Source organism: Candidozyma duobushaemuli, assembly GCF_002926085.2.
Source record: "Candidozyma duobushaemuli strain B09383 chromosome Unknown F_B09383, whole genome shotgun sequence".
Lineage (NCBI taxonomy): Eukaryota > Fungi > Ascomycota > Pichiomycetes > Serinales > Metschnikowiaceae > Candidozyma > Candidozyma duobushaemuli.
Genome location: NW_020289899.1, coordinates 142738 through 163352, shown reverse-complemented (window position 1 = coordinate 163352; position 20615 = coordinate 142738). Strand labels below are relative to the sequence as shown.

The 20615-nt window shown below is 48.8% G+C and overlaps 8 protein-coding genes across 8 annotated transcripts; 5 read left to right on the top strand and 3 right to left on the bottom strand. All coding sequences in view use genetic code 12, as the record gives it.

The window, feature by feature from the left end:
• Nucleotides 1-1271: 1271 nt before the first annotated feature.
• On the top strand, nucleotides 1272-2729 carry CAT1 (catalase A; the record flags this gene model as incomplete). Its single annotated transcript, XM_025483182.1, has 1 exon — nucleotides 1272-2729. One exon carries the CDS (start codon nucleotides 1272-1274, stop codon nucleotides 2727-2729), a length of 1458 nt encoding a protein of 485 aa, XP_025337395.1.
• Nucleotides 2730-4872: 2143 nt separating this feature from the next.
• CXQ87_004745 (uncharacterized protein) lies at nucleotides 4873-6405 on the bottom strand (the record flags this gene model as incomplete). The annotated part of the gene is made up of 1 exon (XM_025483181.1): nucleotides 4873-6405. The coding sequence occupies one exon, from the start codon at nucleotides 6403-6405 to the stop codon at nucleotides 4873-4875; it is 1533 nt and encodes a 510-aa protein (XP_025337394.1).
• Nucleotides 6406-9838: 3433 nt separating this feature from the next.
• On the top strand, nucleotides 9839-10447 carry CXQ87_004744 (uncharacterized protein; the record flags this gene model as incomplete). Its single annotated transcript, XM_025483180.1, has 1 exon — nucleotides 9839-10447. The coding sequence occupies one exon, from the start codon at nucleotides 9839-9841 to the stop codon at nucleotides 10445-10447; it is 609 nt and encodes a 202-aa protein (XP_025337393.1).
• A 1871-nt stretch (nucleotides 10448-12318) lies between these two features.
• On the top strand, nucleotides 12319-13245 carry CXQ87_004743 (uncharacterized protein; the record flags this gene model as incomplete). The annotated part of the gene is made up of 1 exon (XM_025483179.1): nucleotides 12319-13245. One exon carries the CDS (start codon nucleotides 12319-12321, stop codon nucleotides 13243-13245), a length of 927 nt encoding a protein of 308 aa, XP_025337392.1.
• Nucleotides 13246-14389: 1144 nt separating this feature from the next.
• CXQ87_004742 (uncharacterized protein) lies at nucleotides 14390-15362 on the top strand (the record flags this gene model as incomplete). Its single annotated transcript, XM_025483178.1, has 3 exons — nucleotides 14390-15027; nucleotides 15072-15239; nucleotides 15332-15362. 3 exons carry the CDS (start codon nucleotides 14390-14392, stop codon nucleotides 15360-15362), a joined length of 837 nt encoding a protein of 278 aa, XP_025337391.1.
• A 72-nt stretch (nucleotides 15363-15434) lies between these two features.
• On the bottom strand, nucleotides 15435-17117 carry CXQ87_004741 (mRNA splicing protein; the record flags this gene model as incomplete). Its single annotated transcript, XM_025483177.1, has 1 exon — nucleotides 15435-17117. One exon carries the CDS (start codon nucleotides 17115-17117, stop codon nucleotides 15435-15437), a length of 1683 nt encoding a protein of 560 aa, XP_025337390.1.
• A 361-nt stretch (nucleotides 17118-17478) lies between these two features.
• Nucleotides 17479-18873, bottom strand: CXQ87_004740 (uncharacterized protein; the record flags this gene model as incomplete). The annotated part of the gene is made up of 1 exon (XM_025483176.1): nucleotides 17479-18873. One exon carries the CDS (start codon nucleotides 18871-18873, stop codon nucleotides 17479-17481), a length of 1395 nt encoding a protein of 464 aa, XP_025337389.1.
• A 1267-nt stretch (nucleotides 18874-20140) lies between these two features.
• On the top strand, nucleotides 20141-20599 carry EGD1 (Egd1p; the record flags this gene model as incomplete). Its single annotated transcript, XM_025483175.1, has 1 exon — nucleotides 20141-20599. One exon carries the CDS (start codon nucleotides 20141-20143, stop codon nucleotides 20597-20599), a length of 459 nt encoding a protein of 152 aa, XP_025337388.1.
• Nucleotides 20600-20615: the final 16 nt, after the last annotated feature.

The following is a 20615-nucleotide window of genomic DNA, read 5'->3' as shown; positions in this document are numbered from 1 at the left end:
TTGCAGCCATCAGGCAGATAATGGCAAAGCAGCAACACACCAAAGCTTAAAATCAAGATATTGGGAATTTGTTGACGGGAACATGGCGGCGTGGCTCATGCAAAACGTGCAAAAAGGGCAATAGAGAATTTTTCATTTTGTTTGCCTCGTTGGGAGATTCTTGCTCAGGACCCAAAAAAGGCAGCGTTCCGGGGCTCCAACACGGTGGACAGACAATGGAAAAACGTCCAACAATACATCAACCTTGGTGGACGCTCTACAGTTTAGGAGCTCGTCTAGGAGCCCTTGTAGCTGACAATTCCGCTTCTGTGATTCGCCAAGGCTACTCCACAATTTGAAAAACATCTCCTATGGATTTGCTTTGGGGCCAAAAGCCAGGGACGTAGATCGAGACGAAAATCAATTAGAAATGCCTCTCTCTTTCTACGTTTTTTTTTTTTTTTATTGATCATTATGTAAGACTCCTCTAGACTTGTCCCCTAGATCACCCCATTTTGCAACCATTTGAAAGCACGCTTTACGTCAACTCCTCTGTCCAAAAAACCCGACTCCTATTGGTAAACAAACCTGATCTGGCTTGAAAGGCCACATTTACGTCATGAAGGTCTGGTTTGTCAAGGCCTCGAGTCTCGCCTCGAAACACTCGGTACCCCGGAAGCCACAAGCCCACATGTGGTTGGCAAATTTCCACACCTTCAGAACACATGTCGAAGACTACGACTTCAGAGAAAACGACTACTGTTCAATTCAAATCCACTTAACCAAATCTTTTTTTTTAAACCACTCTCCTTTAATTGTCGTTGTAGAGCGATCCCTTCTCTGGTCTCCTCATGAGGGGATCGGACATATCGCTGCGACTTCTGGCTTGACGTGCCGCGGCTTCAGCTCGGTGAACGTCGAGCTATCTCGCCACCCAAACCCGCTAGAAAAATTCTGAAAACACCACTGTGATCAGCGGCATCACTTTCGGCGACACTTTTTTCTCCTAAACCAATTGCACCAAACCTCGTCCATCTAGCCCTCCGTCATGCCCCTCCCACATGTCTTATAAAAAGAAGGAACCCCATTGGCTGCGGCGCGCTTACTAACATACCCCAGTCTGGCTTGGGCCGTGGCTCTTTGCTGAGGGTACTGTCTCTACATGCAGTACACAGATATCCCACGGCTGCGGCCGCAATGGTACTCCCCCATGTCTCAGGGTCCACGGTATATAAGGCCGGGGAAATCCGCAATTGGGGTGCCCATATCCACTTTTTTCTTGATCGACAAAAATGGCCCCTGTTTACACCAACTCCAACGGTTGCCCAATCCCTGAACCTTTCGCCACCCAGAGGGTCGGCCAGCACGGTCCTTTGCTTTTGCAAGACTTCAACCTTATCGACTCTCTTGCCCACTTTGACAGAGAGAGAATTCCAGAGAGAGTTGTCCACGCCAAGGGTTCCGGTGCCTACGGTGTCTTTGAGGTGACTGACGACATCACTGACATCTGTTCTTCCAAGATGTTTGACACCATTGGTAAGAAGACCAGAACCTTCACCAGATTCTCCACCGTCGGTGGTGAGTCCGGTTCTGCTGATGCTGCCAGAGACCCAAGAGGTTTCTCCACCAAGTTCTACACTGAGGAGGGTAACTTGGACTGGGTTTACAACAACACCCCAGTTTTCTTCATCAGAGACCCATCTAAGTTCCCCCACTTCATCCACACCCAGAAGAGAAACCCAGAGACTCACTTGAAGGACGCCAACATGTTCTGGGACTACTTGACCAGCAATCCTGAGTCCATCCACCAGGTTGTGATTTTGTTCTCTGACCGTGGTACCCCAGCCTCTTACAGAGAGATGAACGGTTACTCCGGCCACACCTACAAGTGGTCTACTAAGAACGGTGACTGGAAGTACGTCCAGGTTCACTTGATCTCTGACCAGGGTAACAAGGGTTTGACTAACGAGGAGGCTGGCCATCTTTCTGGTGCCAACCCAGACCACGCTCAGGAGGACTTGTTCGTTAACATTGCCAAGGGTAACTTCCCATCCTGGACTGCTTACATCCAGACTATGACTGCCGAGGAGGCCAAGAAGGCTCCATTCTCTGTCTTTGACTTGACCAAGGTCTGGCCACACAAGGACTACCCAATGAGAAGATTCGGTAAGTTGACCTTGAACGAGAACCCAAAGAACTACTTTGCTGAGGTTGAGCAGGCTGCTTTCTCCCCATCCCACTCTGTTCCATACCAGGAGCCATCTGCTGACCCAGTCTTGCAGTCGAGATTGTTCTCTTACCCAGACACCCACAGACACAGATTGGGTGTTAACTACACTCAGATCCCAGTTAACTGCCCAGTCACTGGTGCTGTCTACAACCCTCACATGAGAGACGGTTCCATGACCGTGAACGGTAATTTGGGCTCCAAGCCTAACTACATTGCCACCTCGGAGCCAATTGAGTTCCGTGAGTTCAGCCAACAGCAGGACCAGGAGGTGTGGACCGGTGCCGCATGCCCATTCCACTGGAAGGCTACTGACGGTGAGTACACCCAGGCTACTGCTTTGTACCACACCCTTGCCAAGTACCCTAACCAGCAAAAGAACTTGGCTCACAATGTCGCTGTCCACGTTTCTGCTGCTGACGCTCCAATCCAGGACCGTGTCTTCGAGATGTTCTCCAAGGTGCACCCAGACCTTGGTGCTGCCATCAAGAAGGAGGCCTTGGAGCTCTCTCCACGTAAGTAAGCCATCATTTATGTTGACGTGAATAATGCATGAAATTCAGAATACCATTTGTAACTTTTGTCTGCTGACTGGCTCCGGGCTACCGGTTGTAGTGCGGGGTGAAGAACTCACATGAAGATAACGCTGCATGTAGCCGCACGCATCCCCACGCTTACTCAATAGATGCGGGGGCTGTTATTGGCTATGAGAAGTCGTGTGTGGCACATAAGACTCGTAGTGAAACCAGGCGGAGTAGAGATGGTGATGGATGAAGCTGAATTCACACGGCCTGGAAAATAAGAGGAATCTCGGGATAATATTAGGCAGGCCAAAGAACCGTACATGCCAATTTTTAAGGGTATACACGAGAATTAAACATTCGGCTAAACTTGTTCACGGTGAGCTCGCAACCGAGGAACAGCCCAGATTGGCTACATTTACTTGACTTTTCCGTCGGATTGCCGAAACCCCAGTAAAATGTGGCTTCTCTACGGAGCCAATGAGAGAAGGTTTTGAACTGCTATAGTTATACGTGGGACCTTCGTAAATTGATGGAATATGCCAAAGGTTAGTATTGGTTGAGGCAGACCGTTTTGGGTGCAAAACGTCCACAACGGTTATTTTTGATGCATAATAGGGAGGTTTCGGTGAAACTATTCATTACAGGTTTCAACAATAGGTTAGGTCGCCTATACATGGTCGATTTGGTTAAGATGGCTACCAAATGCACACCCAGTGGTAGCAGTACCACACTAGGCACACATAAAAAGACTTGATTAGCTCGAAGTAGCATCTCTAGTAAATTCAGCGGAAAAGCATGAAAGCATGGTCATCCAATTGATCACCAAACCACTTTCCAAAACAAGTATAGGTGAACATCCAGTTAACCAGGGAATTCGCCTAGGAACACGCTTGGGAACTCCTACAATGCTTCCCGGACCTTTAACTTAGCTTACTGCGTCTCTCGATTTCTTTACTTTTACGAGTATGGAAGGGATTGACAAGGTCACTGTCAGGTAATTTACGGTATCTGAACGATAAGAGATATGCATCATTTAGCAAATTACCTGACAATGTAAAGGGGATCAAGAGATTCATTTTAATGGTCCAAGTAAGCCTAATCCATGTCCTCTCAATTTACAAAGCGAGGAACTCATGTCCTAGTGTGACACCAAAGATACTAATGATACGCCTGAGCATGCTTATATAGTAGTCCTCAACTCATACACTGCAGCAGTGAAGCGAGTAGCCTATGGAAGCTCAAACTCATTATTCACATAATTTTCAATAATTGCCTTCACCCTCAATAAACTTAAACGTAAGAAATCATTCGATTCACTTCTACAACATTCTCTAACCGGTTTGTGTATTCTGTTCGTGGCGTTAGGTAGCCGGCCCGTACCACAAATTCCCTATAATATACCTTTAATGATTGGGGCTAAAGCGTTCCGCTCAGTCGTTTCTCTCAACTATCTATCTCCTGAAACCTTGGTGTCTTAAAGCTTGGTGGTGTTGCAAGAGGTACACTGACAGGAGGAACCGCATTTGCAAGAAGCACCACAGCATCCCTTCTTTGGGGTCTCCAGCTTGGCGGCGGTTTCGTTTCTGACAGGAGCAGTGGTTTGTTTAGTGGAGCAGCACATTGTTACTGGAAGGAAAAAAAAAAGCTGGGGCACTCTGGGGTATTTATACTTTCAGATAAGGCACTGCGCTAGATGCGGTACCCCGAAGCGAAGGCGCTTTCCTGATGCGGGAGGTCGTCGCGGTCCCCCATCGGCTGATTTGAAGAAACGGTTATGAGAATTCCATGAGCGGGATATAAGTAGGGGAGGGTTTGCTTTCAAAATTAAAGATTTGAGGATTCGTTTGGAGTTTTTGTTGATATGGTGGGTCGAAATGTGTAGGGGGTGTTTTGGTTTGCGATAGATAGCGGTAACTGCCTTTCGCAGCCAGTTGATGATAATCTACAAAACTTGATGATCCACAAAACTACAAAAAGAAAAGGACCCTATCACGGGGCGACTTTGTGACTGGCGATAGACTTTTTCATTCACTTCGTGGATCCAAGGCGAAATTTTATACTATTCTCCACGACAAGATTTACGCATTACGTCAATCCTCTTACCTACCGTATATCCAACACACCCGGCTATCGGTAGACCAGCTAAAACCGATAAATAAAGTACGGGCTCTTGTCACCCATCTTCATGAGTTCCTCTGGAGTAAGTTGGTCGTATTTGCCCTCTGCAATCTCCCTCTTTCTCTTTTTGTTAACATACCAGTATCTTGCAGCCACGCCAGAGGTCAAAAGAAGACCCATACCTGCAAATCCCACACCCAATCCATGACCTAACTTGTAGTAAGGCGAGTCCTGTGCTCTGTACAAGTTCGAAGCAATGACACCACTGAAGTTTCCGAGACCGATCTGTAAAGCAATGCCAATTGCTCTTTTGTAGGAACCTGACAAATTGTTGGCAAGCCAAATCACACAAAGCGGCAAACCAGCACATCCGATAGCGATAGGGTAAACGCCAGCGTAAACGGCACCGGGTTTGCTGACTGGATCGCTTCCCAAACACACTGCAAATCCAATAGCAATGCAAACGAAATCGAAAAGCATGAATGGGGATCTCACACCCATTCTGCCAGAAATGTAGGCCTGGATCACACACCAAATGGATGCAACAACGTAGGGCGGAACCGCCAAAAGCTGAGATTCGGTGGTGCTGTAGCCCAAACTGAAGATAATAGTAGGACCAAAAAGAGCCACAGCGTTAAGTGGAACGTTGATACCGTAGATGATCAAAAGCTGGCACCAGACCTGCCAGTCCTTGAAAGCAGCCCAAATGTAAGATTTATCACGGGAATCGTCTTCAGCCAAAGTAGGCACTGGAGCCTCGTCACCAGTGATTTTGTTGGTGTCGGCGTTGGTGGAGTATTTGACTTTGTGAACAATGAAACGGCGTTCCTTTTCAGAGAGGAACTTGCAGTCCTTGGGGTAAGAAGGAAAGCACCAGTAGGAACCAACACCCACAACGAAAGTAAGCAAACCTTCGAGAATGAAAATCCATCTCCATCCCTCGTAGCCTCCTACTCCGTCCATCTGAGCAATAGCCGCAGCCAAAAGACCAGAAAACGCACCAGCGGAAGTAGCAGCGCTGAAGAAAATGGCCTGTCTGACGAGAATCTCTTTTTTGGAGTAGTACATCGACAAAAGGTAGGAAATACCTGGGTAGAGTGGCGCCTCAAAAATACCCAAAAGCGCTCTGGTGGCCAAGAGCTGGTCGTAGTTCTTCACGGTTCCCATCAAGGTCATGACGATCGACCAGAGCACCATGGTCGTAGGGATGTAGATGTTAGGCTTCACACGGTGCAAAATGATATTGGAAGGCACCTCCAAAACAGCGTAAAAGACAAAGAATATCAATAAGGCCATGTTGAACTGGTTGCCCACGAGCCCCAAGTCCTCCGGGAGCCCTTCGATTTTGGCATTTCCGATATTCGTTCTGTCCAAGAAACTAAGCAAGTACAATACCGAAAAAAGCGGGAGAATTCGGTAGTCGATTCTGCGGCGCAACTTCTGCTCGTCGATATCTGAGAAGTCCTCCTCGGGCGAGCTTCCTATGGACTCTGTGGAGACGTAGTTCTTCTTTTCGTTCGAGGCAACCGAGGCAACCTCGGTAGTGTTTTCCAACATGGTGGATGAAAAGTGCCAGGCACAACGGCTGGCTTTATAGTAAGCCATTTGCTGGAGGATTCACCCGCCGGAGCAGAGGTGCAGATTCCGAAAGTTAGTTATTTCCCAACGGGGCCAAGAACGCCGTATCGAGTTTGCAGCCATTATTCGTGGCATACCGCGACCGGCATTGGATTAGATAGTGTTTTTTGATTCGGCGAGTGATGAGTCTGGTGATGTCACGAATTCTTCATCTTTCCTTTTTTGTTTTTCTTCTATTTTCTTCATATTTCAAATTACTCTTTATTCGCAGATGGAGGCCTCGTCAGCGGGAGAATCGTAAAGATTCCTGTTTGCGGTCCCTGCGGCTGGCTCGCCTAATCTCGCACAATAGCCATCATCGAGACAATCGATAGCGGTGATCTTTTAAAACTCGTCATTCTTATTTTTTTTTTCTTATTGTTCTGCAAATCGCTATTTCTCATTTTTTTCATCGACGATGGTCTTGCCAAATCTGGGTGGGCCGATTTAGAGTGGCTTGGGACCCAGAAAAAGAGTACCGCCTAGCGTCCAGAGCTCTCATTCTCCCCCACTGCCTACTTCGGCCCCTCAGCGCAAGCGAATCGCCAAGCATCGATGTCCGCATATCTCCATCGGAGTCGTCCCTCTGGCAGCGCATTCAACGAGCAAAGTGGATTAATTTCAACAAACTGATCGTTGGTAAATTGTAAGAATTGCATCAGCGGAAGACTATAATCCGATTGAGCGGCTGGCCTCAGAAATTGCGTTTTTGGTAGGTCCCGTAGGAGACCGTTGGCTTGGCGCTATTAGGGCGGTGTTGCTGCAACGGTCCGAATTTACGGAGGGGGAGTCATTGTAGTGTAAGGCAGTGCGAGCCAGGTGAGGTGAATGGCTTCTCCTCAGTAGCTTCCATTCGTCCCTTGCACGGCTGTCCTCGGAACCAGTTAAGAGATAAAAATATACTTGAAAAGTAGAAGGTTTTGAAGTAAGGACTGGCTAGACATTTGGACCCCTGACGGGGCGCTACTGCTTATATACTTTTTAAATACTTTTCAAAACAACGGACGAACTCCGATTTTTCCGATGGCTCTGCAGCAGGCACAGACAACGATTCTGGACCACTGCCGCTTGGAAAAATTCCTGAAAATTGGACTTTGCTCTCGATCCGGCTGTCGTATTTCTTCCCCTCTTGGACCTAAATGGCGGCGCTCCAGGACGGCGCGGGAGCATCAGTTGAGGTCCCCTCCTGCTTATATCCTGGAGCCTTTCAGGACTTAAGAATTCTCCACTCAACGGTTGCTGCGGCTGCACCTATCGAACGATAATGATAAGAGTGAAAAGTGGGTTTATGGACAAAGAGAGGGAATTATTTGATGAATTTATTAGTGGTGGTTTTCAAAAAGACCGTGCGTCTGTGGCATTGAAGATCATCTCGGTAGGAAGCTTATTTGGTGGGGTCGCAGGAACGAGATCCTGCCGTAGGTGAGGCACAAGTGGGGGAGCTAAGCTGTGACGCTCCGGGAACGATTTCTTTGAAGTTAGCTATTAGATGCTTCGGAGAGGCCATTACGTTTAAAAAAACTATTTGGAATAACCTGGCTAAAGCTGTAGGGACAGATGCTCGCTTGCAGTGTCGACTATTCTTTATCGTGGTGATGCTGGAGATAGCGTTGGTTCGACAATTTACTCTACTTCTGACAAGAATTTGCTTCGGTTTTTTTATTTTTAGTGTTCAGTGGCTTGCAGCTGGATTGAATATCTAGGTTTGTGCTAAGGTAAGTGACGAAATAAGGCGAGTGACAAATTAGCAATTGCTGCGAAAATTGAGTATCTCAAGACGCTGGGCCTTGAGTACGCATCTTCAACCATCTGCAATGCAATGTGAAAACGGCTTCAAATTAAATACTCAAGTCTGATCTAGAGCCAAAACACTGCCTTAAAAGTCCAGCTTTCATGGCAAATAAATGCTGCCAGATGAACCTGCCTCGATCCTTCGCTCACAGCTTAGCCACCTACTAGCGACGGCTTGGCCTCCAGCCTCCAGCGCAGCCTCAGTGACCACAAAACCGCCTTTCAGCCGTTTCACCCTCACCAGCTCAGGCCGGCAAATCTTAAACTTCCTTTTTTTTTTTCAGAAATCGTCATCAACCCTTCAGGCCCAGGAACGCGATTCCTGAATGCTGAGGACTCACCGACGCACCAATCAAAGCACTGGCGGACGATCTCCAGCCAAATCCGCTGTACCAATCCCCATTTCACCAAAAAACCCCCCATTCAGCTCAACCTCACCTCCTTTTCACACTCCCAAGAATGCAACACGGCCTCCGCTGCACCGTGCCAGACAATACCCAAACAATGTTCAATGTTCGGTTGTCAATGCCGCTGTCAAGCCCAGGCCCCGGCTCTAGAACCCCTTCAATGAATTTCAACAGTCTGCCCGGCGTGACGGTATGGCTCCATTCCAATTCCGTACGTTTCTCTGCATCTTCTGTGCATTGCACCCACTGCGATAATTAGCAACCATGCCCTGCACTGGTGGACGCTCCAGTGACTTTTTCATGTTCACCTGCACAGCCAGACCATGATCACACCGAATAAACGCTGTACCTCGACGTGTGGGACAACAAGGAGCTGGTTACCTGGGGATTGGCTAGTCGGGGTTGAAGATTTTCGATTTGTAGTGTAGACTTCTGACTTTCGACTTTCGGCTTCCAACTGTAGAGGGCCCTGCAGCTCCGGGTTTTCCAGAATTTTCACCGCGCCAGCCCAGTGGAAATTCACATTCCAGATCGCTGGAAAGCGGGCACCACGGCCAGACGGCCTGGGATTGAAAACTGCCTCCAAAACCGTCATTTCTCCATCGCGTCCCGTTCTCAAAATAGCAGCAGCTCTCGTCTGGGCTATGCTGCCGCCGTGGTGTTGAAATCCGTTTTCTCAGCCCTGCGCAGTCCCCTATTCTGGACCCTAGGTGCAAAGAGCATCGTAGCAGAACCAGGTACGAGGTTGGTCGATTTTGACAAAATCACGTTTCTTCCATCCAAGAAAAGGACGCCCACCGCCTCGTTTTCTGTCGTCTCCACAATACCTGTCGCCATTGTGGGTTCTTCTTCACTCCTCCATTGTCCTCGACCGCAGCACAGTTGCTCCTGGTTCCTGGTCTTGGCTGCGAAACGAAAAAGTCGGTTTTACTGAATCCACGATGATGCTGATGGAACGAAAAACACACATCTAATTCACCTCATCATCCCGAAGACTCTCCCAACCTCTTCTATTTTTAAATCAAATCCAACAGCCCTCCGGCTATTTTCCTTCTTTGGGCCGCCCATGCAGAAGTGTCTCATGCAGCAACCGCGCCCCGCGGTGACCCGGCTGGGGTATATAAGAACCCGATTCGCAGCCATCACCCTCCACCAAACCATCTATATCTTATACCATGGCTGAAATTGTTTCTGGAATCGGAGGCCTCGTCAACACCGTCACCTCGGGCGCCGTGGGCGCCGCCACTGCTCTCACCGGCAACGCCGTCTCCATCGGTGAACAAGTCACTTCTAGAGGAGGCCAGTTTGCTACAGACGTGACTTCTGGTGCCGTTGGTGCTTTCGGTACTGTCACTTCTGGCGCTGTGGGCGCTTTTGACACGGTCACCTCGGGCGCTGTTTCCCAGGCGGACCAGATCACTTCGCGTGCTGGCTCTGTGGCTCTGGGTGCCGCCACTGCCGGTAAGTCTGGTTCCTCGAGCGCCTCCACCGCTCTCTCGTCGCTTAATTCCGAGCTCAACTCCTTGACAAGCTCCTTCGTTTCGGGCGCTTCTTCTGTCGCTTCCCTGGGCTCGGCGGGTGCTTCTTCTGGCTCTTCCTCGGCGTCCTCCAGATCGTCTTCGGGTTCCGCCTCGGGCTCTGCCTCCACTTCGGGGTCTTCCTCCAGCGGCTCTTCCTCGTCTTCTGGCGACAGTGCCGCTGCTGGCCTCGACATTGCTGGCTCGTGGAAGAAGAGCGCTGCCGTTGCTGCTCTTGTCGGCTGTTCCTTCCTTTTGTCCTTGTAGACGTGACGACAGACACTTAATATGAAAATGAATAAAATGAACTGATATGAAGACTTGTAGGATGGGTTCTGCCCTTACGCGTCGGTCTGGCGATCACGGCATGGGGTACATTATGGTGGGGTACATTATGGTGGGGTACATTCTGGTGAAGCCATAGTGCGGTGCTGGGTGGACCTTTCGATTTTTCACATTTTCGACTTTTGCCATTTTCGACTTTTCACATTTTCGATTTCCCCATATTTTGCTTTTGAGTTTCAACTGAGTAGTTCGGTGAATTTCATGAATCCCCAGCTTCTCCGGATTTCGCTCAACTCCACACGCAAAATACACGCCTGGCATGGTTTCCATTTCAGTGATATTCCCGAGTATTGCGCTGCAGCCGATTTAACCTTCACACTGGCGATATACAGACCTTGAGCTCAATTTCAAAATCCATTAAAGTTCAATCCACAAAATCGGAACACCACACTTTCGTGACCAACGGTCTCAATCTATATCCATCTCTGGATCCTGCGCCAGTGAGATACTCATTGCATCCAACGCGGCAGACAGAAATACCGTGGTACGCAAGACGTCAAAGCCTGATATCTTTGTAGCATCCTCAACTTTCCATTTTACCTTTATTTTGGCCTTTACTTTGACCTCAAAATTCCTTCACTTTCTCCATTTTATCACCTTCAAAGACCAGCCTGCCAAGGCTACTGGTTCCGCCAAGTATAAGTATCGATCAGGCCGATTCGCAGCCACCATTCCACCGCGGTCTAGAAAGCTAAGCACGGCGGAAGCGTAAATAGGCTGACAGAATAGGAGAGACGAGGCCCGAAAAAAGCCAGACCCACCGTGTCGCCAGAAAGCCACCACATTCACGGTGACAGCGAGCGGCTGACCCGTCTGGAAGATGTATCAGAGGGAGAGGTTTGCAAGGTCAAGAACTTGCCGATTATAGTTCATCAAAAACCTAATAGCTTATCGAATAGTGACAAAAATAACTTTCGGGATTTTCCAACACTGCCCCGTCATGGCCTGAGACCAAGCAAGAAATGGCTGCAACTCATGGTTTCCTTCCATGGCAAGTGGCTGCAAACCGAGACGCAGCGATCCCTCCCCGGCTTCTATGACGCAATGGGCCAACCAGAAACGGCTCCGGCAATCCGATTTGCAAATATCACAACTCTGCGCCTCCTTGTCGATTGCTGGATCCTCCATGGGCCCAGTGGTGCTCCTGCATCACTTGCTCCTCAAAGCGAAAACACAAATATCCAGCATCCGCGGCCTCCACACACCGTCGTTGGCTGTGTTCTAAGCCGGACCCACTCTGCCGGAAGGACGGCGAGAGCAAGCACTACATTTGCTTGAATTTTGTATTTGGTTATCAAAAAAAACATTCATCGAAGACTAGAAATGCCCTCGCCAGGAATTCGCTTTTTTGTCTAGTTGGGTTGGTCGCTTTGGCACATTTGGCGCCGTTTTTGGAAAATATCACCGCGAAAACCCTGGGATTCCTGGCTCGAACGACACAGCCTAGCACTCGCAACGTCGGGATGTGACAATCTTTTTTTGGCGCGTTCCCCTGCGCCAGGGGCACAGATCGAGCGCGAGATCTGGAAACACTGAGAACAGCGGGTTTTGAAAAGTCGAAATGTGGTTTTCGATGTGGTTTTTCGATAAAAGTGATAGCAGATTCTTATCAGATTTAATCTGCTAGCACCAAAATCTTACCTCCTAAATCCCCCCATCAACTGACGTCGAGTGCAGACGCTGGAGCGGCTGTGGGCTGTGCGATATGCAGACTGCATTCTTATGGCTGCAAAACTCCCAGGCACAAACTATATAAGGCGGCTGTTTTCCCACCACTTTTCATCTCCACAACCATGGGTTTGAACGCTATCAACTACGAAATCTCCGATGCTGCGGGCGCCGCTCCCGCCCCTACTGCCTCCTCCCTCGGTGCGGGTGCTGGCTCCAACGGTCAGGCTGGTTCTGATTCTGGCCTTGGTGGTGCCGGTGGTTCTGGTGGTGCTGGTGTTGGTGATGCTGCTGCTTCTGGCGACACTCTTGCTGCCTCTGGCGCTGCTGGTATTGGCTCCCAGGCTACTGCTGCCGCCGAGTCTTTGGTTGGCGGTGCCTCCGGTGCTGGTGCTTCTGGCGCTGCTGCTGCTACTGGTATTTCTGCCATTGCTGGTGCTCCAGGTGCCGCTGCTTCTGGTGCTTCTGGTGCCGGTGCCGCTGGCGCTTCCGGTGCTTCTGGTATCGGTGCTGCTGGCGCTTCCGGTGCTTCTGCCATCGCTGGCTCCTTGACTTCTGGTGCCGGTGCCATCGGTGCTTCTGCTACCTCCGGTGCTGCTGGTGCCTCCGGTGCCTCGGGCGCTGCTGCTGCCTCTGGCGCTTCTGGCGCTGCCGGTGCCTCTGGCGCTTCTGGCGCTGCCGGTGCTTCTGGTGCTTCTGGCTCTGCTGGCGGCATTGCTACCATGTCTGACTCTGAAGAGAGTGGCTCTGCTTCTTCTGGTGGCTCTTCTGCCTCTGGCTCCGGTGGCGCTGGTGGTTCCGGTGCCTCTGGCTCTGCTTCCGCTTCCGGCTCCGGCTCCGGCTCTTCTGCTTCTGGTACCAAGTCTGGCTCTTCTGCCTCTGGTTCCTCCGGCTCTGGCTCTGGCTCTGGCAGCTCTTCTTCGGGCTCCGGTGGCTCCAACTCCAGCTCTTCGGGCGACTCCGGCGCCGCTGCTGTTTTCGATCAGGCCTCCTGGAAGAAGGGTGCCGCTGTTATGGCTATTGTGGGCTGCACCTTCGTTTTCAACTTGTAATAAGAGTACTAGAAAAATGTTTATAAGCCGGGCTTAATTGAACTTTAATGATGGAACAAGTGTAGTCGCGTCCTCCTCTTCAAAATCGTATCTTCACACTTCTTCGGATGAGTCCCTCAAACGCTTGAGCCGAAGCATTCTTTCCAACGGAATTCGGATATAGAGCTTTTCAGGGGTTTCCTTGCTTTGCGGCTTCTGTGGGGCATTCTGGGGTTTTGCCGCAGGGGTTCCTATATGTCTTGATGTCAGCTTCTGTGACAGAAAACGGTGCAGCAGCTGAAAGGTGCCCTTTGGAGTTTTCAGGTTTTTGATTCCCAGGTGCTCTTTTTTGTGATTTTTGATGGAGAAACTAAGATATAACTTCTTTTGGTCTTCTGGAGGGTTGGTTTCCGTGGTCTTTTTTTCAAGTCGAGGCAGTCTCTTAGTATAAGCTGTGGTTGTAGTCTGAGCGGTCGCCATGGCAATGATGTTATTTGTATTTAAGTTAAAGTAAGCAAAGTGATAGCAAGTTGTAGCAAAATGATAGCAAAGGAAGAGGAATAGGAGTAGTGAGGAGAGTAGGATTGTTGGTTGGTGAGGATGATTTCACAAACGGTAGTTGCAAAAGTTTCCTATTTCGAGAGAACGTGAGCGTTTCAGGAAGAAGACCCCCAGACCTCACCGAAATATTATCAACCACAAAAATAAATGATAATTGGAAGTTGGCTTTTGTTAGTGCTTTAGGTTTTGTGGAGGCCTCTTGCAAATGTTCCATAGGCGAGTAACCTCCACCTCAGTTTGACATTTTTATCGTTGCTTTTTTCTATCATTTTTTCGATTCGTTGCTTCAAAGCTTTTGTTTTTCTTCCTCAAGCAACGGAAGAAATGACCATTTCATTATGCATTTTTGACATTTCCTATGTTCGTGAGGCGCTCCTATCAATCTACACATGTACCACCATCACAGAACCGCAACGCCAAATCCAAGACTTTGTCTTCTCGAACAAAATTTCCATCGTTTCATCGAATCCCTAGATTTCTATCTTTTTCCCATTTACATTCCCCCTGTCTGTCACCTATGTCACCCATGTCTCTGGTGATGCGTAGTTACCTGCATTGAGATGAGCATCACCATCTTGCAACTACTCATCCTCCAGTTTCCAACATGGACCGTCCTGCCAGAGTGCAGGTCAATCCGGATGATATACCGGACGATGACAAGCCGCCACAAACCGGTCACACTTTCAATATCTGGTACCTCCAATGGGCCGGTGGAGATCGGTCTTCCAATGTTACTCAGCGACTGAAGACTCGAGTCAAGATCCTGGAAGACTCCGGATACACCAGGGCCAAGGATGGGAAACTGCCCCTCTGTTTGTTTTTCGCCCGTGGCTGCTGTTATAAAGGAAAGTCCTGCCAATTTTTGCATAGACTACCGCTTCCAACAGATCCAGCAATACCATCACAGGACTGTTTTGGCAGGGACAAAACAGCTGACTACAAGGATAACATGAGTGGTGTCGGGCTGTTCAACAAGGTCAACAAAACGCTCTATGCTGCGGGTCTTCATGTCAACGATGAGATCGAGGAAACTCTTGCCAACCAGTTCGGGGAGTTCGGGTCCATAGATAAGATACGTGTTTTGAGGAGCAAAGCATGTGCGTTTATCTCCTTCAAATACGAGCTGGAAGCTCAGTTTGCCAAGGAGGCCATGGATGGGCAGACTATGGATGGTAATGATACTTTGACAGTGAGGTGGGCCAACGACGATCCAAATCCAAACGCACAGCAACTGACGAAGCGGTCAGCCGATGACGCGGCGTTGGATACGGTAAAGCGGTTGCTAGCGGAGGAGCCCAAGAAGAAGAAAACTCAGCCCCTCCAAAGAAGAAGCCTCCCAAAGAGGAACCTGTTGCATCTGAAAAGGATGTTCTGGACGAGGAGGAGATAGTGGAGGAGGAGCCTACTAGTTCTCGAAGGCTTCTAGGCACCGCAAGATTGGCTGCACTTGGAAGGTTGCAAAAGTCTGGAAAACCCAATAGCACCGACAGTTCAACAAACGGTGGAAACGACGCAAACACCTCCAACGCACCACCTTCCAATGGAGCATCCAATGGAGCACCCAGCATAAAGCCTGATTTGGATTCACCTGTCCAGGCTACATCAGCATCTCAATCGCATTTTGGGGGTTACGGCAGTAGCGATGAGGACTAAGCAGAAGTGAGATACCTTGTTGCTTCTCTCAACCAGTCTGGCACACGCTTGCCGCCCCTGCTCAAGAACTTCTTGAGCTCTATAAAAGTATCCTTATCGCCGTCATCAATGAAGGTGTAACTGGCACCATGCTCGCCTGCACGGCCGGTACGACCGATTCTGTGAATGTACTCTTCGAACTTGTTGCTCATTTGAAAATTGACCACAAGCGAAACGTGTGGAATATCGATACCTCTGGCTGCAACATCTGTGGCTATGAGAATGGAGGCAGCCTTGGAACGGAACTTTTCTATTGCGGTTTCTCTGGCCTCTTGTGATTTCGAACCGTGGATGGTGACCACGTTTTTGAGGTTTTTGTCTGCCAAATCCTCGGCCAACAGCTCAACCACTCGTTTATAGTTGGCGAAAATAATGACAGAAAAGTTGGGGCCCTTCTTGTGTTTCTCCAACAACTGGACAAGCTTTTGTAGTCTGGTAGCATCGACCTCCTGTTTGTCCGAAAGTGCTGGACCCATGTATTCGAATTGCTGGTCGATGGTGTCCACGAGCTCGTTGGCGTTGCCAATAAAGAGGAATCCGGGATCGACCAAGTAATTCTTCGTCATTTTCTCAATAGTCGGCGTGATTGTTGCAGTGAACATAACAGTAGTTCTTTTCTGAACTCTCAAAATCCTCAGATCAATGCTCTGCTGTAGATGTTCGCTTGTTGGCAAGTATTTGAGAATTTGGTTGAGTGACTTTTCAAAGCCCATGTCGATCATCTTGTCTGCTTCGTCCATAGTTACATGGTAGCACTTGTCTAGGCTGATGATGCCACGCTCGAGAGAGTCAACAAGTCTACCGGGCGTGGCCACCACAATGTGAACACCGTTTCTAAGCGAATGAATGGTCTCCTCGTACTTGTGTCCACCGATTATCGTAATAACAGAAAGATTCAAGCGATCTGCAAACTTCTGTGTTTCCTTGGCAATCTGAAGAGCAAGCTCTCGAGTAGGAGCCAAAATAAGCCCTAGCGTCTTGTTGCTATTGGCTTCCTGGGTGTGTTCGTGTTTCATGTACTCGGGCTCGATGTTTAAGATGTACAGAAGAAGCGGGATCACAAACGCTAGCGTTTTACCAGAACCTGTTTCGGCCACACCCACCACATCCCTGTTTCCTAGCACAAGTGGCAATGCAGCTCTCTGAATAGGCGTGGGTTCCTTGTACTTAAGGTGGTTGACTAGTACATCCAACACATTCTCGGGTATTCTTGAGTCCTCGTTCCAGAATCGTAGAGGAAGGTCAATGTCTTTTCCCTTGCTCGATATGTTGTAGTCGTCTCTGAATATCCGCCAGTCTCGTGCTGTCATATCTGCTAGAGCCTTCTGGGACCAGTGTTTCTCAGGTATAGCTTCAGTTAAGGGTCTAGTGGGCTCGATGGTCACCAACGGCAGATAATTGGCAGACGTGTCATCCTCGTCGTCCCAGTCAAAGTTGTACTTTGGTGCTTTCTTCGCTTTCTTCTCCTCGGGTTCTGCTTCTGGTTCAGACTGGCTTTGTATACGTCTTTTCTTCTGGACTGAAACCGCTGGAGCTGTCTTTTTCTTCAATTGTAGACGCTGCTTCTTCAGAAGAAAACGAGGTTTCCCTGCCTCCTCGCTTTGCTTGATCAAATCCTCCACAGAAACAGGCCGTGACATGGATATCTAGTTGTAGTTGAGATCGATGGTGCGAATAATGTGGGGCATCACCAGAACGAGATGAGCTGTGGTAAAGAGGAAATTTCAAGAGATTTAATTAAATTCAGAGCATTCTTTAGATTTGAGAGTGATTCCCAGTCCGTTGGCTAATAATTTCGAAATCGGGGTCCGAATGGAAAAGTGCTTATAATGGCTGCAAACCAATATGGTCTAGGTTACCCTAACACTTGAGCTAGTTTAAAGCATCTACATTGAACTTAGTTTACAAAACGTCTAGACTACCCTCTCTCATGGCATTCACATCAGTGAAATCACAAATCACATACAAGCAGTCTCTATCACCATGGCATTAATAAATAGTCTAGGTCCGGCGCTTTCTGTAAAAGGCAGCGACAGCAATTATCACCACCACAAGAAACAACGCAAGCGGCCCGGTCACACCAAACGTGTGGTCGTAACACTTGTACCCTTGGTTGCACACAAGTTCACCGTTCTCCACCTCGGAGTGTTTATCGTAGTTGTATCCAAAGAACTTTGTGAACATCGTGAGGCCAGGCACCGTCGAGGAGTACATGATTCCCCAAAGAAGGGAGTAATTCTTCATGGAGAAGAGGTCCGCAATAATGGCCGGCAACGATGTGAAGCCAAACCCGTAGGCGTAACCGATAAGCGACGATATAAAAGCCAATCGGATGTTGCACAGCCAAATCAGCAGCGAGTACCGCTCAATAGGGAAGATAAGTGCAGAGTGACCAGCACCCATAAGCACAAGAGCAAGGACGAGCACAGAATGACGTTTCCAGCCATGGCGGTTAACAAGGTAGTCGGCAAAAGGACCTGAGGTAAGGCGTCCAGTAAAAGAGCCGATAGCAATGACAGATACATGGAGAGCCTGGAGAGAGCTGAAGGAAGGAATGTCTGCGACGTTTTCCGCCTTGATTTGTGCGTGTGTGAAGTAGTAGTGGATAGCTTTGAGAATGTAGCCCACCGAGTAGATGTACATCTGGCCAAGGCCCTGGAACACGGCAATAAGCGCAAAGTGGGACCAAAATACACTGTGAGTCAAAATTTCCTTAAGTTCGAGGTGGTGGTATGGGCCAACAGGGGTGGCTTCTGGAGCCATTGAAGCTGGTTCACCCACAGGTCCCTCTGCTTCATCTAAAAGCTGAGAGAATTCTTCTCCAACCTTCTGGGCCTCGTGGCCAGGAATTCGGATAAAAATGACTCCCACAAACTGCATCACAAAAGACGAAACGGCCAAAACAAGGAGAAACGCTCCCACATCGCCATGGAGGATGTGAGAACAAACGAACGAGTACAACAAACTTGCGATGGCAAACAGCGCAATAGGCACGCTCTGCGCCAGTCCTTTCCATTTTGGAGAATTCACCGTGACCGCTTTTATCGCTGCAAAGTAGCTAGCGGTAGAACCAGCTCCAACAAGGAACATCGCCAGAATAAGCATCCAATGAGCAGCATCCTCGCCCAGAAGATAAAGCGAACGGAGCCAGTAGTAACCAGACGAAACTAACAACCATCCGCTGGCCACAGGGTACTGAGAACCAAAAGTGTCGGTGACATAACCTCCTATCAATCCACCCAAAGCGGAACCCACAGTAGCGGAAATACTTAGGTTTGCCGCCAGCGACGAGTCAAGGTGACATTGTGCTGCGAGCTGAGGCCCATAAACAGAATATACAAAAAGGGCACCTGAAGAAAGCCCCACGGGGATGGAGGAAGCAATAACCAGAGCCATAGCGGAATTCGACTGGATGGGTTTTCAGCACTGAGTCGGGTGTGGTGTTTCTGATTTGACTCAGTTTATTGCTGAGGGTCTAGCGTTCAATGTGAATGAACTATGAGTGGTCTGAGCGATATTGACCTATTCTTGTGAAAATTGTAGAAAGAAGTGTGGTTGTAGTGATAGAGCGCGCCGTTGATTTTGAGCAACGAGGGGTGGTGTGGATCAGAGTCAACGGAGGGGTCCGTAAGATGAAAGGGTTTTGGATTTTCACTGAATCTTGAACATTCAGATAAAAAGTGTTTGCGTGTTTGTTTGGTTGCAAAACGGTTGCTAAGTGTGGTGCAGCGTGAGGCTTTTCTTGAAGTCTATTTACGGGGTCTCTGCAAGGAAGCCGAATTTGCCGACATGACAGGCTTCTGGGGTAAGAAAGGGAACAGCGAGTATGAAAATCTTCTTTGCTTGAATGGACTAATAAAATCTGAATTTACTAAGATCTGGTAGAGGGAATTGGTGGTAGTGTGGAGAAGTACGCAAACGCCAGGGCACATAGGTGGTTTCGATACTTCCTCAAATGGGACAGCTTCTTCGGTGTTGAATAAAACGTCAAAGAAAAAAGATGTAGTAAATATAAGTACTGCTGTTTCGGTCTGGGAGATTGGTGAAAGCAGCCAACAGTGATGAACTGTGGGGTACCAGCGACATCTCAAGGCCTAAACAATTAAGATGTGGTCCTACTTAGTAAATTTCCCACCTATACATTCAATTTTCACTTCCTATTTAGGTGCTGTTTTGAAGCACCATTCTAACTTATTAGATACAAGGGTGATGTCGCTGATGTCAGACAGTGTGTAGCAATTTGCAACCAAAATGTCGCAGCACAAGAGGTCGATCTACTCACCCCACGGAAGTTCATTCATAAGAAAAGCTGGGCAGTCTCTTTACCTCAAGAGACTCGTTGTTTGAAGGATTCTTCTTTTGGGCTGATTTTTTCAAAAGCTGGCTAAACCGCCATGGGGTACACTTTTCAATCCTGCAAGTCACCCTTAGCTCCGATCCACTTCAGCCACACATACTCACTACTGACAAGAAGAAAACTGGCACGTTCTGAGCAATCGCTCATCCCGAAATCATCACCAAAATTGAAATACACAGCCGTAAGTGGCAGACGACCGGCTATGGCCGGTCCGTGGTCACGTGATCAGTTTTCACGGTCGTGCGCATCCATGGTGTCGAGAAAATTTCAATGCTTCCAAAAAACCCACAATCTCTAACCCACAGAATGCCAATTGATCCAGAGAAGTTAGCCAAGTTGCAAAAATCCAACCCCAAGAAGGTTGGTGGTGCCAGAGTCAAGGCCAAGAAGGTCGTCAAGGAGGTGGACGACGTCAAGCTCGTCGAGACCTTGGGCAAGTTGAAAGCCACCAAGGTCGAGGGCGTCGAGGAAGCCAACTTCTTCAAGGACAATGGCAAGGTTTTGCACTTCAACAGAGTCGGTGTCCAGGCTGCTTCCCTGAGCAACACTTTTGCCTTCACCGGTTACCCCCAGGAGAAGGACATCACCCAGTTGATTCCAGGTATCTTGCCTCAGTTGGGTGCTGAGAACTTGGAGGCCTTGAGAAAGTTGGCTGAGCAGATCCAGGGTGGTAAGGCTCCTACCGAGTTGAACGCCGGTGCCGAGGGTGCTGACGAGGACATTCCAGACTTGGTCCAGGGCGAGAAGTTCGACGATGTCGAGTAAGGAAGATGTACATACG